This window comes from Podarcis liolepis (assembly GCF_965112155.1).
Source record: "Podarcis liolepis genome assembly, chromosome: 6".
Taxonomy (NCBI): domain Eukaryota; kingdom Metazoa; phylum Chordata; class Lepidosauria; order Squamata; family Lacertidae; genus Podarcis; species Podarcis liolepis.
The window spans coordinates 73,956,180-73,974,817 of NC_139559.1; the positions used below are offsets into that span (position 1 = coordinate 73,956,180).

Genomic DNA, 18,638 nt, shown 5'->3' on the forward strand with positions numbered 1-18,638 from the left:
TGAATTATTGAAACAAGAAGTGTTTGGCATACTTAACATAAGAGTATTAGAAGAAGGAAGATCATAGAATGGACAATATTGTGATGTGAAGGAGCTTTGTGTTTATGGGCTACTTGTGAGGTTCTTCCTTCCATAATTTACAGCTTGGCTGGATAAGGAAAGCAGAAGTACGAATTTTAAAAATGGAACACGAAAGGGAAACCTCACTAGTGGGAGGATTAAAGCAAATGTAAAATGTGCTATGATGTAATCAACAAAAATGGCCACCTGCTCTTAGAAAACTACCATCGTCCATCACCTCCCTGATTTGTGCAACACAATAGGAAAACAGCACCCACCCCTTTTAAAAAAGGGAAAGAGTGTGTTCTTAACTTGCAGATTCAGAAGCGGCTTGCCTAGTGGGCTAGAGCCACAATGCCTAGCATCCCGGCAGCAGGAGGGAGGAAGAGGTGTGAGGGGGCTACCAGGGTCATCTAGTCCAACCCCCTGAAAGGCAGGAAGCTTTGTCCAATATGGGGCTCAAATCTATGAGATACAGAGTCTCATGCTTTACCAACTGAGCTAAGCTAGTGTTGCGGTTCCAACCCACCGGGAGAGAAGCTTCTGTGCAAATTAAAATTTACCATCAATTAATCACCACTTTAATTGGCTGATCTAGCAATAATGAAAGTGTACGAGCCTTGTTTATATTGATTAATATAGAATAACATCATTTGTTTCTGCGTGTGAGCGTGCAAACACACACACACACACAGAGTAGTCTGACAATCTAAAAATAAAAATAAAAAATTCCTGGTGTCAGACACGTTAGACTAATTGGTGTTGAATCTGCCGTTAGCGGCATCCGCATTCCATCTAGTGAAAGCTTGGCTGCAATACATTTACCAAGATAAGATTTCATTCAGCAATTGTTCTGAAGTTTTATAAATACTCAAAGCCAGTTAAACAGGCTGCACCAATGAGCATAAAGAGAGAGAGAAAATCCTCTTAATTTTTATTTATTAAAATGCAGCTATTTTTACATATTTAAAATATTTTATATCCAAATTACAGGGTATTTAAAAAGAAAAACCAGATAAATGCACAAAACTGGTAAAAATAAAAGCAGATCTCGCTCTCACTCTGACTCAGTTTGGATCCAGTGCTAAACCATGATTTGGTGTTATGAGTGTTATAAGGCTTGCATTCTCCTTCCTCCAGCACAGCCATGAGGGAGAGTTTGGGCATTTTTGTTCCATTTTTGATTAACTGCGGCTTATCATCCAAACCCAACAAACCGTGGTGAATCTTAACTATGGTTAGCTGAAACAGACCATCTTCAAACCGTGGTTTAATAACCAAACAATGCTTTTAACAAACCTTAGTTTAGGGTTATGGCATAATGTGGTTGATCAAAACCTTCCAATGTCTTCCAAGATCTCATCCTCATAACATTAACCATGGCTTAGCAATACATCCTAAACACTATCCTCACCTCCTCTATAGACCATGATTCAAAATATAGTCCAGGACTGTAGAATACCTGAGACTTCAATAGGTTTGTTTTCTACACGTTGCAGAACCTTAACATGGAAAAATGGATTTGATCTCATAGGCAGAGAACTTCTTTGGCTAGACATATTTCGGAAGAAGATTAAGGAACAGGTCCTTGCTGGCGGAAGTCAATGCCGATCTTCAGGTTCTTCCAAGCGAATGTCTGTTTGAGATGTCAAGAAGGACTCCCAGGTAGCAAGGCACTTAAAACAAGAGGGGGGAAATTAAATTGAAGTCTCGCAAACCTGTTCAAATGTCTTGATGTGCATGTAATATAAAACAAGCAGTAGGGTGAAATGTTAGGACCCATTAATTTTCCTAAGAATAGCAATAATTTACATCCATTTAAAAACCACGAGGAATGATGAGCAGGGCCACAGCTTATTCTGACAAGTAGCTGCTTTGCCCGTGTTCAGGAAATCGATTCCTGGTAACTGACTGCTTATTTTAGGTACTTTTAACTTGAAAAGGTCTGCACTGATTATTACAGTCTTGATCACACTACAATAAAAGGTCAACGAATACTGGCTCTATGGATGGCAGCTCTTTAGGCAAAGGATATAAAAAAGTCAGCTTGCCTTCCTCTCAAAAGCACAGAGGCAAAGCTACCCTTCAAGGCCTACCCCTTATTTATTTACAACTTTTACACATTGCTCTTTAGTCATGAAGCACTCAGGCTCATTCACAGATCTGCTTGCCTTGTGCCTAGAAAGCACGGGTTCAAGCAGTTTTGCACCTGTCCCGTGCTTTCTAGACACAGATCTGAGCAGTTTTGCCCTTTTCCCTCTGCCTTTACCCAGAAAATCCGCTCTCTAGTGCTAAATCAGAACAAACAGCAACTCATGGGAAATCCTATTGCTGTTTGTTCTGATTCAGTGTTAAACTGTGGGCTTTCTTGTTTGAATCTTTGAGCGTCAATTGTGTGCACAAAAAAGAGAATCGGCTAGGCATGGAAATTGCTATTAATCTTGAATTGTTTTGAAGATAGATGAAAGAAGATACTGGGGGATATTTAGTAAGCAGGAAAATTAGTCAAAGAAGGCCTTTGAAAAATGATCAGGGCTTTTTTTCAGCTGGAATTCAGTCCCTCTCAGATGGGAGCCATTGCCATTGTAAGAGAACAAGGAAGATGCTCATGGCGAGTTCCAGCGCCATTATTTCTAGAAAAATAGCACTGAAAATGATTCTATGTAATCACATGGTATTATGATGAGGGCTGATCTGAAGCTCTAAATAATTTTGATTGGTTCAGGATAATGATGTTGGGTTACAACGGCTAAGATTGCTGTGATCCTTTGAGTGGTGAGCAGAAATCATGCGTCTAATAAGAAGCATTGCTTTCACTTGAAGCCGGCATCACTTTCTTTTGGGATTATGGGAGGTATGCCTCCAGTGTAGGGACCCATTTAAATTATCCAACAGTACAAGGCGCAGAGTTCAGCTTCTCATGAAACTGTTTCTAAATTAAAGACCAAGTTGGTTCCTAGCCCCAGTGGTTGTGAATACAGTGGAACCTCGGTTGTTGAACGCTTCGGAAGCTGAACAATTTGGAACCCAAATGCTGACAACCCGGAAGTGAATACTTCCATTTTCGAACGTGCCTCGGAAGTCAAACAGCTTCTGAGGCACATTTCTCCATTTTTAAAAAGGAATTTGCCGACCAGCAATTGTGCCTCGGTTGTCGAACGTTTTGGAAGTTGACCCGTCTTCCAGAACGGATTATGTTCGACACCCGAGGTTCCACTGTAAAGGAATTCAAGGTATTGCTAAGCAGATTGCCCTTTCTGCCCACCCCCTGTGGGCAACGATTCTGTGCTAATGATTTTGAATACAGAAAACAGAGGTGGCAGCAACTAAGAAATATACAACAGTGTGATCTTCCATGCATATAGTGGAGGTCCCAGTTGGATCACAGCCTCCAGTCCTTCTGACTGTAAAGACAGACTGTGGATCAATTTTACAGTAGCCACAACTGTGGAAAGGGCTGCAATGTTGTCATGTAACACTGGCTAAGGGAACACTTTACTGCTCTCCAGTCAACAGAATGGAGCGAAAATGCATTGCACTGGATCAGAAATTACTTCACATTTGTAAATACTTCATAGAACTTGCTGATGCACCAGACAGGATTATGGTGTAATTATTGCAGTTGCTAATGATCTTTAGGCACAGCTGCATGCAAAATTAAAACATTTTCTGGGTTTCCCCCTATAGCTGATGTTCTGGTTTATATGTTGTAAATTGCAATGATATTCCCATGTAGTATGTCATTCCAGGCAAGTTTCTTTCATTTCGTTTTTTGGTCGTTATCCTTTCCCTGTGACCCAGAACAGTTTTATGAGTAATTAGATCCGTAAATTACAAATCCAATCCCACACGTTGAAATTAAACTCCGTCTTAACATTTTACACTCCTTTGGTGAGTTTGTGCTAAAGGTCCTTTATCTGGAATCAACCACCTCCCCGCTCCGTGCTAAGGGAGCGGAATGGAATAATTTCAGAGTAGCTCAAATGAATGCCTCAAAAGTAATGTCACTTTTGCAGCTGATGTTTTTGCAGAAGAAAAGGCCTGGAGAGCCTGAGGCACAGAGACCTACTTTTGTATTCATATGGTTAATTATATATCTTGTCAGCTGGAGCAGAGCTCTGATCTCCGACAACAAAATAAGCCACAGAAGGATCTGAATTTTGGAACACACATTTGGTTACATAAATGTGGATAAGCTTTAAAAATTGAATAACTTATGTAAGTAAAAGAGGCTCTAAATCTTTGTGTTGAAAGGCAGCGCTACACTGTTGCTTCAAAGGCGAGTCACTTACTGTGATTTTAATATTAAAATGTCTTGCTTTGTCAGTTATAAACAAGAGCCGTTTAATGTGCTTCTTCGAACCAATTCGGCTTCATACTTAAGTTGATGTCTACATGGTGTTCATCCTTGGTATTGCTTGTTCTTACAATGGTGCACCCGATTACTCAATGGTTCCATATATTGCTGGATACCTATCTACCTACCTCCCTACCTATCTATCTAGGGACACAGGTGGTGCTGTGGGTTAAACCACAGAGCCTAGGACTTGCCGATCAGAAGGTCGGCGGTTCGAATCCCCAAGACGGGGTGAGCTCCCGTTGCTCGGTCCCTGCTCCTGCCAACCTAGCAGTTCAAAAACTCCAGAGTCGGCCATGACTGGACCTAACGGTCAGGGGTCCCTTTACCTTATCTATCTATCTATCTATCTATCTATCTATCTATCTATCTATCTTCTATTTATCATCTATTGTATATTGCTGGAGATACTGGATAGTACCTACTGATCGCCTGTCTCCCTGGCTTGGAAGTTTTTGCCCAGCGCTTCCGCCCTGTGGTCATTGAGAGCTGGGAGTCCCACAATCCTGGCTTAGCAGATATAATAAACAAGGAGACAATGTCTGCCTCTGAGTATTCCTTAAACTGTGACTCTTGAACAGTTAAGGATTTTATGCCCATTATATATTGTCTTAACTCTAAGGGAAGGGTGTAGAACTTTACTCTGCCCAAGGGATGCAATCCTTCTTGCCTAACCCTTTAGGGCCTACATGCCAGAGGTGGATATAGCCAAGGGAAGGAGGTGGCGCTGTGGTCTAAACCACTGAGCCTCTTGGGTTTGCCAATCGGAAGGTCGGTGGTTCAAATCCCCATGATGGAGTGAGCTCCCGCTGCCCTGTCCCAGCTTCTGTCAACCCAGCAGTTTGAAAGCACACCAGCGTAAGTAGATAAAAAGGTACTGCTGTGGCGGGAAGCTAAACAGCGTTTCCGTGCACTCTGGTTTCTGTCACGGTGTCCTGTTGCACCAGAAGCGGTTTATTCATGCTGGCCAGGTGACCCGGAAAGCTGACTGTGGACAAACGTTGGCTGAAAGCGAGGTGAGTGTTACAACCCCATAGTCACCTTTGACTGGACTTAACCGTCTAGGGGTCCTTTACCATTACTTTACCTTATAGCCAAGGAGAAATGGATGTGGTTACCACCTCCTGCATATACAGGAGCCTCCCCACTCGCATGAGATCAGCCCACACACGACTGCTGATGTGTGTGCGCTGGTTTTGGTGCTAAAGGAGACAGGGCAGGAGTGGAGCAGGCTGGAACTGACTTGCATGTGTCCCATTGTCGCACATGGTGACTCGGAACAGAACAGGCTCTGGTAGGTTGAGTGGGCGAGACCAATGGTGGGCCCAGTGGTCAAGAAGGCAGGTTCTGCATGTGCTGTAGAGGGAGGGGCAGGTGGGGCTCATCAACATGGGAAGGGAGCTCATCTAGGATATAGAAAACTCTGGTCCCAAACTTCCACTGCCTTGTGGGAGAAGAAGGGGCTAAGGAGTAAACCCTACACAAATCCGGAGTGGAGCTCCTAAAATGGTTAAATGGCTCCTTGTACGCCTCCTTTGGCAACTCTTGCAGCCAAGCTGGTGCCAAATGTATTGCTCTCATTTCTTTTGGACCACATCAGCAAAGCTAAAGGGGAGTCTTGTCATCTGGGCAGCCTGGGGCCTCCATACACACTTCTGGGCTCACACCCTAGGGAGGTCACTTCAGTGACGTGAACACAGCAGTTTGACTTCACCCCCGGAGGCTCACTGTTGTTTTTTGGAGACTGGCAAATGCCAACAACCCCCAGGGCTGTGTACTCTCTCCTGTGCAAACTCCTCATTCTACAACATTCATCCCAGGCTATCATTGCTCCATGAAATGAGCAGTATATACAGGTAAGCCTTGCTTTTGAGTGCTACTGATTTCATCTCGACTTAAAACTGCTTGACACGTTTTTCTGGACGTACACCCCTTCTGGCAAGATGCTGCAATGGCTAATGAAGCTATCTCCCCCCAAAATGATGAATTAAACATTATAGATATGGAGCGCTATGGAGAACAGCAGAAAACTCATCTGTCCTTGTCGCAGGGGAAGCCCTGCTGATATGTGACAGTACAAACACAATAGCGGTGGTTACCTGCTGGTTTGTGAACAGCGTGCTGTTCTTTTGATTGTCAAGCAGGCTGCACTTGTGCATCCATGTTGGTTTTTTTATAATACCCACCATGGTGTGGGATTTGTGTGTGTGTCACGCACACGCACACACATTTAAAAGACACCTGCTACACAGCCTCCGAGGGATGCAGGCACAGCATTTGATTTCTCATTGTATGATTACTCCACACTTGGCAACTGGCAGCTGAATATCTGACTGATTACAATGAAAGGCATTGTGCTCTGTGAGGGTACTGAAGTTCTGCCTGCGATGGTTCATTCATTGGTACATACAGGTTGCTGCTGTGTCACAAACCAGTCTGTGGCCTAGCTGCCTTTTTCACTGAGCCAGAGGGGCAAATTCTCGATTGCCTCCGGATGGGTGCAATTGATACTGATCAGCAGCTGGCTTCTTCTGCAAATATATATCAAGTCAGTCTGCGTGTTTTCAATCTTTGCATAGGGAAATGTCCACAATGCTAACGGTCTAAGTGGAGAATCATGCTCCTTAACTCAGGCATAAACAGGATTGTTGGCAATGTGAGAAGGGCCAGCACACCGTTTCCCCAAACTTGTGTCCCCAGCTGTTTTAGGACTACAGTTCCTATCATCCCTGATCACTGGGGTGCAATGGTGTCCACCTGAGAGGTGTCAGAACTGAGTTTCAGTGATTTCCGGCGGAGGGAGGGGAAGCCTGGGTTGTACTGATAGCAAAGGTAAAGGGACCCCTGACCATTAGGTCCAGTCGTGACCGACTCTGGGGCTGCGGCGCTCATCTCACTTTATTGGCTGAGGGAGCCAGCGTACAGCTTCCGGGTCATGTGGCCAGCATGACTGAGCTGCTTCTGGCGAACCAGAGCAGCGCATGGAAACACCGTATACCTTCCCACCGGAGTGGTACCTATTTATCTACTTGCACTTTGAAGTGCTTTCGAACTGCTAGGTTGGCAGGAGCAGGGACCGAGCAATGGGAGCTCACCCCATCGCGGGGATTCGAACTGCCGACCTTCTGATCGGCAAGTCCTAGGCTTCATGGTTTAACCGATAGCGCCACCCGCGTCCCTGGGGTTGTACTGCTAATCATTAAAAAAAAATCTTATTGCTTGATAGTGCTAATTGAAACCAGTGGGGCATTCGCCACACAGTCCAACAAAATGTTGATAGCATTCTGCATTGCTAGACCATCTTTAGGCACCCAGAATAGAATTCCACTACATGGCAAAAAGAAAGCTTAGGTATCAATAGTTATGCATAGAAGGCTGACTTTTATCAAATCATTGGTCCTTCCAACTTAGTATTGTCCACACTCTCCAGTATTTCAGACAGGGAACATTTCCAGCTCTGGCTGGAGATGCCAGGACTGCTACAGTGTCAACAAAGCCCTGCAACTCATTGTAAGTCATTTCGCTCTGTGCAGATCAGTTTGCAGGTACGCTCTGTTGTTGAAGTACTTCACACAGTGACAGCATTAATCTGGCTTAAGGAGGATAAGACGTGTTCTTCCATACTAGCTAAATGGGGCTCGACAGACTGACAGCAAAAATCCTCAGGCAAACGTACCTAAGAAAGCATGTGGAACAACTCTGAGGTCACATCTTTACCCCAGACTTAACAAAGGGGAAACAACGTTTTAGAAATACTTGTGTGATACGATGGAATCCAAGGCAATAAAAGGAACAAAACACAAAGCAAAGGGGCCATTGCAACCTCTTTGAACATCTCGGTGGGTCTGTGCCAAAGAGACCCTTTTAAAAAAAAAATCTGTTTAATGTTTTACTGTGCTTATTGCTCTTAAATGTTCTTTGGATACTTTTAATTGCATTTAAATGTTTCAAATAGCATTTGTTTTTTCACTGGTGTGTTTGCCACCCTAGACTCCTTTGAGAGCAAGGGCAGGATATAAATTTAATAAATGAAAATGTAATAAAAGGGGGAGGAGTGTCATCACCCAGAATACATGCCATGATTTTTGCATGCATTTGATACCAACAGGTAAATGGAAGTGCAACATAGTGGCTAGGAGAATGAACCCTGAGTCACTGAATCACTGGTTCAAATCTCGGTCTACCTAAGAGGTCACTAGGTTTCTGTAGGCAAGGCTCAGCTCCCCATCTACACAAAGGGCACAATAAATTATGGTATACATGAGAAGGTTGATGGAGGGTTACGGAGACAGCACGTCTGTGAGACGCAGGGATGGGCAAGCCTGCTGAGGCTCTCCTCAGATTGGTGCAGGAGCCCTCCAAAGTTTCCTGGAAATAAATGGTGAAATCACAAATAAATTTCCCAAGCTGTTCCTAAACTATCTCGGAAAAGCGTCGCTCTATCCCCATGCCAGCACCCCACTGCTGCCCGGGCACACACTTTTCATCTTCCCTTCCTCTAGCATCACTGGCAACCTGGAAGAAAAGCAAAAGAGAGCATTTCCCCCCTACTTTTTTGTCACCCTGACGAGATTCTGTGGGAGTATAGGTGACCCGTTGAAAGCAGGAGATGGTGGGGAAGCCAGAAATTCCGTTCCAGCTTGGACTTTGATCTAAGCCAAAGAAAAATGTCAAGGCGTGTAGCATTCTCTCCTCTGTTTGAAGACAGTTCCCTGAGGCCCCGAAGTCTGACAATCTTTCCTGGCATGTCTAATGTGACAAACCTTTTAAAGGCAGGACTGGAGAACCTCTTTTTGGCCTGAGCAGTGGGTGTGGCCCAGAGTCAATGCCTCTCATGCATATCATATATATTCGCGCGCGCGCACACACACACACACACACACACGCCCCCTTCCTTGCACATCCATGCAGATCAGCTGAGGAAGGGAGTGGGAATTAATATGCCTTAGCTCCTTCTCAAGTTATCAGTCTGATAGCCCAGTTCTGAGCAGTTGCACCAGCATATAAATGCTGGGGATGGGTTAGAGCAGATGTTGTTGGGACTCCAGCTCCCATTAGCTCCAGCCAGCATGGCCAATGGTTGGCGGTGATGGGAGCTGCCATATAACAACATCTGGAGAACCACAGGTTAGCCACCTTCAAATATCTTGAGAGCTGTGCACTGGCACTGCATCGTAATAATACTGGAGAGTTGGTGCAATGGTGGGCATTGTAAGGAGGCCACTGTAAGAATTCACAGAGATACTCAAAAGCAAATGCTTATGTTTGGGTTGCAGATCCTTTTTTCCTCCTACGAAAAACCCAAACTGCCTCAAGACCAGTCTGTGAACAGTCTAATAATTTTAGAGCACAACATTTGTATGACTAGCTTTGGGGCATGCATCTCTGATAGGAAAATCCAAAAGTCATGAGTGGATAGGAGGAAGCTAAGGAAATGTCAAGAAGCAGCAAAGCTTCAGATACGAGGAAGTGTTTTGATCTTGATTTATAGGAGCAGATTGCCAATGCCCCGTGCCTCTCTTAGACAAATTTAAACAGACCTGATAATCAAGAGCTCTCTCTTTCTAATTACATTATGTTGAAAGCATTTGTAAATTCAGCACTGAGAGGTCAGATGAAAGCCATTCATATTAGGGAAAACCCATATTAGAATACAACAAGGTATAGAGACTCTCTCTATCTTTTTAAAGGAACTAATTAATACGGTGCTCTCAGTCAGAAAATATAGCATGGCTCCTTTTCAAGGTTGTTAAGGGGGAGAAAAAAATTGCCTTGTATGGCAATTTCATTTGTTCAAAAGCTCCATTCAATTGGTTTTATTCACAAAGAAAACTAGTTAAACTTACTTATTTCTGCAAAAAGCTCTTAGATGGCAAGTGGGTGCCACATTAAGGTTTCCTGTGGATCAGGTCCTTAGCATTTTGCAGCAAACATTAGACATCTATGTAAGACATTCATAATTAGATATCTTTTATGATATACTCCTTATTGCAGTGGTCACATCTGACCATCACACTAAACCACGGTTTACTGTGACCTGCAGGAGCAGAGACAAGCTGCAACAAGCCTTGAGCTTTCATGCTCCTCTCTCCTCGTGTATGGCTGGTTGGAGGATCTCAGAAGCTTTTAATTTCACTTTTGGTTAATCTAGTTTGCTGTGTTGCCTGGTGTGACAAATTGTGGCTAATGTAAACATCTGGTCAGTTTCCAACAAGCCTACTCCAAACTGAAGCTGGCTTGTTAAAACTAATTCATACCTAAGGTGAACCGTAATTCCAGGAGCAAATGGCACGGCAAACTAAAAGTGGAAGCAAAGGTTTTTACACTCCTCCTCTTGGCTGCATGGGAAGAAGAGAGGGGAGATGAGGAGCATGCGCGTTCGAGGCTTCCTGCAACTTGTCCCTGCTCATATATGTCACGCAGAACCATAGTTTAGTGTGATGTGCGAATGCAGCCAATGGCTTTAAGAAAATAAAACAAGTGTGACCCTCTATCAGTCTCTCCCCTCTTGCCCTACCCCAGTGTCTTTAAAACAGCTCGACATTCAGAAGTTTAACAGGCAAAACTTTTTTTATTGTATGGAGATAAGAGATAGGACCGTTGTACCTACGGGACCGCCTATCCTGGTATGCCCCAAGGAGGACCTTAAGGTCCATAAATAGCAACACCCTAGAGGTCTAGGAAGTTAGATTAGCCTCAGCCAGAGCCAGTGCTTTTTCAACACTGGCTCCGGCCTGGGGGAACACTCTGTCTCATGATACCAGGGCCCTGCAAGATCTGATTTCTTTCCGCAGGGCCTGTAAGACAGCGTTGTTCCGCCTGGCCTTTGGCTTGGAGTCAATTTGACTCCCTCCCCCTTTTTCTTTTTTCCTTTCTCCTCCTGTGATGAGGCTGCATTTTAATGTTTTGATGTTGCATTTTAATCTTGTTTTTTAAGTTGTATTTATTCAACTTGTTTTTATTATTGGTTGTTAGCCGCCCTGAGCCCAGCCTTGGCTGGGGAGGGCAGGGTATAAATAAAATTTATTATTATTTATTATAGCTTAACTTGCTTGATCCCTTTGTGCTGGGTTGCTGTTTAAGGAAAAGGAACAGGTCCAATAAAAGAGGTGGCAGCTCTGCCTTGAAGCTGACACTAATTTCCATCTCAGCCACACCAATTTAAAATTGGCCTACTGATTAATCAACTAAAGCGCTCAGTGATGGATCTACTATTCAAACCTTGCCGTCTTCTTCTACACAGCCCCGGAAGGCAAAGTTTCCCTGTTTCAAACGCTTGCAGCTCTCTTGAAGCAAGATAAATACATGCTTCCATCCTTACACTTTGTAAAACAAGACTGCCCTCTGTTGACCGTCAACTCAGAAGCAGTTGGAGCTCACAGCAGCTAACTGAAAGGGCTATGCCGGAATATAAAACTGCATTGCAAATGGTTTCTTTTCTTAGCGAACTGTACACAACGCTTTCCTAAAAGTGCGTCTTACCTGTTCATAATAGTGGATATTATTTTCTGCAACATCGCCAAAAGCCAGTTTCATATCAAGACGCATACTTTCTTTCCATCTATCCCAGTCAGCTTTCAGAGCATTATTGGCGCACTCTACTTTATCTTCAAGTTTTCCAATCTCTTCTGATAGCTAGACCAAGCAAACAAACAAAATCAGACTAAGTAACAGAGGGTGAAATCCCAATCAAGAACTCGGTAATGGAAACTTTGTTAGCATCAAAGCAAGGTCTTTGTTGCGTTTCTAGATTGCAGATGCAGGCAAGAGACCTTTTCTCTTGGCTGCAATTTTAAAAAACCCAACCTATTTTCCAGCAAACTCAGGTTCTTTGGAAGGTCAGTGATGGCTGACAAGTTTCCCTGAAGAACTGCTTGCCTATTGCATTCATGAATGAATTTCATGTCATTCGTAGCTGTGGTATAATGAGTTAGCTTTGTTCCCTTCTTACCAGGTAACACAAAGCAACTTATACCCCAAAATAATAAAAACCTAAGAACACAGCAATGCAGGAAGAAAGAGAGATAAAAACATAGCTAAACCAAAAGGCAGGACCAAATTTCCTGTCCCACTAAAAGAGGAAGTGCCACTTTTCATGTTGTTGTTGTTTAGTCATTTAGTCGTGTCCGACTCTTCGTGACCCCATGGACCAGAGAACGCCAGGCACTTCTGTCTTCCACTGCCTCCCGCAGTTTGGTCAGATTCATGTTTGCAGCTTCGAAGACACTATCCAACCATCTTGTCCTCTGTCGTCCCCTTCTCCTTGTGCCCTCCATCTTTCCCAACATCAGGGTCTTTTCCAGGGAGTCTTCTCTTCTCATGAGGTAGCCAAAGTACTGGAGCCTCAGCTTCAGGACCTGTCCTTCCAGTGAGCACTCAGGGCTGATTTCCTTAAGAATTGAAAGGTTTGATCTTCTTGCAGTCCATGGGACTCTCAAGAGTCTCCTCCAGCATCATAATTCAAAAGCATCAATTCTTTGGCGATCAGCCTTCTTTATGGTCCAGCTCTCACTTCCATACATCACTACTGGGAAAACCATAGCTTTTACTATACGGACCTTTGTTGGCAAGGTGAGTAGCCATCATTCTTCCCTCAACTTTTCCCTTTCTCTTCCAGACTGTGGCACTAACTGGAAGAGAGAAAAGGGTCACGTTCTCTGAGCAGGGTTCAGTCACATGGCCATTTTCAAAGTATTTCGCAGCTGAGCGAGTTTTTTTTAAAAAAGAAATAAATGAAGAGGACCCCTGTGCCACCTCCTCTCATTCCAAAATAAAGAACACAACCCAAATCCTTGCCCCAAACAAAAACTTTTCACCCTAAGATCTTGAGGGGAGGCTTTCCTGCCCCAACGCAGAGTGTTCACTAGACTTCTTATCGTTTTTTCTCGCCCCCCCCTTCTTTCCTCCTCCTTTCCTTTCCCCCCTTTCCTCTATGTTTTTATTTTATTTAGATTAACGTTGGATAAGAAAGATATCTGGTATGAAGTTTTATATCTATCTCTCTTTATAAGCGCTAATAAAATTTATTCAAAAAAAGAGAATGTTCACTACAGACTAATATGCACGCAAACAAACTTCTTTCTTTCTCTGACTGCTTCAGTAAGAGTGGAAACCAAAGAGATGTTGACACCTTCAAACAATTCTGGAATGGAGCTAAAGCAGCTTGTGCATCCCTAAGATTTCTGGCTGTTGAAGGGAAAAAAGCTGACGACTCATGTTGGCCTCAGGTTTCCATGACAGGGATATATATCCTTGGAAGCTTATAGTGGTCATTGGGAGTAACAATCATTACATTTTTGCAGCGCTGACTTCCTGGTGGTTACCATAGTAACCACCTTGCTGCACCCGCTGCAGACAAGCTGCAGTTACTTCCTGGTCGATTCTTGTTTACTGCCATGTAAGTTGACCAGGGCTCAGGTACCTTTAGCAGGGATGTGTAAGAGGCATCTTTTGGGGCAGGCGACATTTGTTGTGTCATAAAGCCGCTGAGACGAAGTGCACCTGCCAAAATGCTGTCTTCTCCACAGCTGTTCAAAGTATGAAAGCCAAGTTCCCATTCCTATTCTACCCAATTGCTTTATTACAGTGTCAGGTTGTATCTATCATCTATCTATTTATCTATAATATATATATCTATAATTTTTATTAAATTTTCTGTTTTACAATTTAAAATATTCATTTAAACATCCTTAAAAATATCAATGACTTCCTTTCTTCTCTTTCCATGGTTCATTTTGCATATCATAAATCCCTGCATACTTTACAAAAACTAAACCATTCAGTATTCCATTACTGCATCATCAAAACTTATTTACATTGTTGTATTTATCTTAATGCTGCCAATGTTTTCAGGTATACATATTCCCCCCCCTTATATTCAATAAACGTTTTCCAGTCTTCTCTAAATGTTATGTTCTTCTTGTTCTCTTATTCTATATGTTAAGTCTGCAAACTGTGCATATTCTGTCAGCTTAAGTTGCCATTCTTCTTTAGTTGGGACCTCACTCGTTTTCCATTTTGGGGTTAACAAAACATGGGCCGCAGTAGTAGCATACATACATAACCTTTTTTTGACATCTGGGAATTTCAGTCCCCAACAAAAAGGACTCTGGTTTTTTTTTTTGGGGGGGGGGGAGGACTTTTAAACATTTTTTTACAATTCATTATGGATTATTTCCCAATACCCTTTTACCCTTTTACAAGTCCAGGGTTTTGTATCTGCCTCTTAGGCTGATGGGACTTGGGAGTTCCACATCTGGAGGGCCACAGGTTGCCCATCTTTGGTATGTACCAATGTTTCCCAAACTTGGGTCTCCAGCTGTTTTTGAACTACAGTTCCCATCATCCCTGACCACTGGTCCTGGTAGTTAAGGATGATGGGAGTTGTAGTCAAAAACAACAACTGGAAACCCAAGTTTGGGAAACACTAGTATACACAATACTGAGCCAATTGAAGGGCCAACTGGGTATAAAGCAGCTCCATCAGTTCCTCCTTAGTTTCACCCCTTCAGTTCTGTCTTCATGTAACCCTGAGAGGTAGGTTGGGCTGAGAGAATGGGTCTAATCCAGGATTTCCTATTGACCTTCTTGGCTGAGTAGGACTGTGGACCCAGATCTTTTTGGTCCAAGTCCCACGTTCTTTCTGAACTTGCAAACCTGCTCTTAAAGGAGCCGATTGCAAGGAAGGGTCAGGAAAGGGGCAATTCACAGCTGGCCCAAATTATGCACTTCAGCTTGGAAGCTATTGCTATTTATCACATGGCCTATCGGATGAGATCCATTTTTCAGTCTTAGAAACGACTGCCAAAACTGTTCCCGGTCCCAATCTCCTCCCTCTTATCAGGCGTCACAGCTGACTTCCCTGCAGGAACGAATCGATGTCCCCTATAAAGACCAAGCGTTCTAGCCTTTTGTCAGCGCTAATGACCTGTTTGTGATTCCATTTCTCTGGCACAACTACTCTTCGCATTACATTCACGCTCATGCCACTCACTGTCAACATAATTTCTGGGTATCTGCTTTCAAAGGCAAGCTCAACCGGACAGTTGTGTTGTGCTCATTAAGGTCGATGAAAGCGCTGCCTACGAGAGAGAAAGGGGCGGGGGGTTGCTGAAGAGAGCCAGATTCCGTTCTGCACAGCAACCAAGATCTACAGAACCAGTTTTCGTGTACCCCAAACAAAGTCTTTCCTCGTCATGCGACTGTGCTATGGATTGGGAAGTCGCTGCCACAATTTTATTAGGAGGCCGTTCACAGCCTCAGCTCCCCATCTGCAAATTCATGGATAAGAAGAATCATTTTTATATGCAGTGCTTTTTTTCCTAAAAAAAATAATGTTTAGGGGTACTCTCATTTTTCTGTTTGTTTGTTTGGTCGTGTCTGACTCTTCGTGACCCCATGGACCAGAGCACGCCAGGCACTCCTGTCTTCCACTGCCTCCTGCAGCTTGGTCAAACTCATGTTTGTAGCTTTGACAACACTGTCCAACCATCTCATCCCCTTCTCCTTGTGCCCTTCATCTTTCCCAACATCAGGGTCTTTCCCAGGGAGTCTTCTCTTCTCATGAGGTGGCCAAAGTATTGGAGCCTCAGCTTCAGGATCTGTCCTTCCAGTGAACACTCAGGGCTGATTTCCTTCAGAATGGATAGGTCTGATTTACTTGCAGTCCATGGGACTCTCAAGAGTCTCCTCCAGCACCTACTCATATTGAAATACTGCCCCTCAATGAGGCCAAACTTAGATTCACAAAATGTTTAGGGGTATGCATACCCCCAGAAAAAAGCACTGTTTATATGATTTCTTTTTTGTTGGGGGCAGGAGTGAAAAAAAGATGTCCCATATTCTGAATACTTGAAAGACAGATAGGCAACACAGAATTATAGAACTGTAGAGTTGGAAGGGACCCAAGGGTTATCTAGTCCAACCCCCGGCAATGCATGTGGCTCTCCAGATTTTGCTGGACTCCAATTCTCATCAGCCCTATCCATCATGGCCAGAGAGGGCATGTCAGGGACTGGCTGGATGAGGAGGAGTGGAGGAAGCCGCCTGGCTGAGAGCCCCATGAGGCTGCCTCCCAGGAAGAACTTGGAGAGTAGTTTGATCCCAGCCGCTGGCCAGACAAGAAGCAATTGCACAAGGCTTTGTTTTCTCCTCCCTGTCCGAAAAGAACACACAGATGCCACAACACTAAAAACACCCTCCGGTCCTAGCATGCTTTGCTGCAGAGGCAAAGCTTCTAAAAGTGGCACAATTTGACCTCTGCTATCAGAGAAGAGACCAAAGGCTGCAGGAATAACAACAACAACAACAACAACAACAACAATTTATTTATACCCCGCCAATCTGGCTGGGTTTCCCCAGCCACTCTGGGCAGTTTCCAACACAATATTAAAATACAGTGATGCGTAAAACATTAAAAGCTTCCCTAAACAGGGCTGCCTTTAGATGTCTTCTAAAAGTCTGGTAGTTGTTTATCTCTTTGACATCTGACGTGAGGGCATTCCACAGGGCGGGTGCCACTACTGAGAAGGCCCTCTGCCTGGTTCCCTGTAACTTGGCTTCTTGCAGCGAGGGAACCGCCAGAAGGCCCTCGGCGCTGGACCTCAGCGTCCGGGCAGAATGATGGGGATGGAGACGCTCCTTCAGGTATACTGGGCCAAGGCTGTTTAGGGCTTTAAAGGTCAACACCAACACTTTGAATTGTGCTTGGAAACGTCCTGGGATCCAATGTTGGTCTTTCAAGACCGGTGTTATGTGGTCTCGGGCATTCCACAGGGCGGGTGCCACTACCGAGAAGGCCCTCTGCCTGGTTCCCTGTAACTTGGCTTCTCGCAGTGAGGGAACTGCCAGAAGGCCCTCAGCACTGGACCTCAGTGTCCAGGTAGAACGATGGGGGTGGAGACACTCCTTCAGTGCCTCCCGGGAAGAATGCCATGGCAAGCAGGAGACCAACCTGGCTCCAGCCATCATCTTGAAAATGAATGGCGCAGGGAATTTCCTTTCCCCATCCCAGCCAGCTCCAACCACCCTCTTCCACAAATCTAAGTGACCGAGGTGGGATTTAGGAAAGACGTGGTTTTGTCATTGCTCCAGAACCATACAGAGCTTCGTACACAAAGCGGTAAAGCAATTGGAAAGAAATCAGCAGCCTACTTGTGGACAGAAGAATAGGCATCTGATTGGCTACTGTGTGAACAGAACGCTGGACTTAGATAGGCTTTGGATTCTGATGTTCTTGTATGGTCATCACACCTAACGTGAGCAAGATGTGTTCTGCTTTTTTAACCAATTGAAGCTCTGCTGTCTAATGACTGTGTGGCAGGCAGGTGTTGACAGGCGAAGCTTTTACTCACTGGAGAATGACTGCCCTCAACTACTCTGTGATTGTGAGTTCCATTGCATGCTATCATGGTTAAGGCAATTTGGTGGTTTTGTGGAGCTTGATCACGGATCGCTCGTTTCACTCTGTTCCCATCTCTGCATTCCCTGAGAAATTTTGCAAGTCACAACAAAACTCTTTTACATTCCCCCTTATTCCTCAGATGTCTGGCCTGAGCAGCAACCTGCAGATTCCTGACACGATTTCGATTTAGACAAATGCCAGCGACAACTCAGGGCTACAATGGAACACCCTTGCAGAAATTATACTTGTTTTTACCCGAACTCATTTTGCTTCCCTTGCCGTTTTTCAGATGTTTTGTCCAAGCAGGAATCTCCAAACTACCTTAGGACAAATCGGATGACAATTCTATTAGAAAGTGTTTTGTGTGTGTGCGCACACTCAAGATAAAAATCTGAGATACAAGACCAGTACAGTGGTACCTCGCAAGACGAATGCCTCGCAAGACGAATGCCTCGCAAGACAAAAAACTCGCTAGACGAAAGGTTTTTCCGTTTTCGATTTGCCTCGCAAGACGAATTTCCCTATGGGCTTGCTTCGCAAGACGAAAACGTCTCGCGACTTTTTTTTCTTTGTCTAAAAACAAAGACATGTTTTGTTTATAAAGTTAATTTATTTTCCCTTAAATTTTTGAACTGCTCTTTACAGTATGTGTGACTTTAAAGAGCAGTTAATAAACTGTTGTTGTACCAAATTTGGCTTTGTTTGGACTTTTTTTGACCATAGGAACGCATTAATTGATTTTCAATGCATTCCTATGGGATTTCGTGATTCGCAAGACGAAAAATTCGCTAGACGACAAAAATTGCGGAACGAATTAAT

General features: G+C 44.0%; 1 protein-coding gene across 2 annotated transcripts in view; it reads right to left on the minus strand.

Annotated features, from left to right (window-relative positions):
* Nucleotides 1-982: 982 nt before the first annotated feature.
* Nucleotides 983-18,638, minus strand: part of SNX7 (sorting nexin 7) — a 47,965-nt gene continuing 30,309 nt past the window's right edge. For both annotated transcript variants that reach the window (XM_083511178.1, XM_083511179.1), the window contains exons 8-9: nucleotides 11,900-12,052; nucleotides 983-1,736 (exon numbers count right to left, since the gene is read on the minus strand). In XM_083511178.1, the coding sequence (XP_083367304.1) occupies nucleotides 1,662-1,736; nucleotides 11,900-12,052 (228 nt within the window). In that variant the 3' untranslated portion in view covers nucleotides 983-1,661. The remainder of the gene's footprint in view (nucleotides 1,737-11,899; nucleotides 12,053-18,638) is intronic.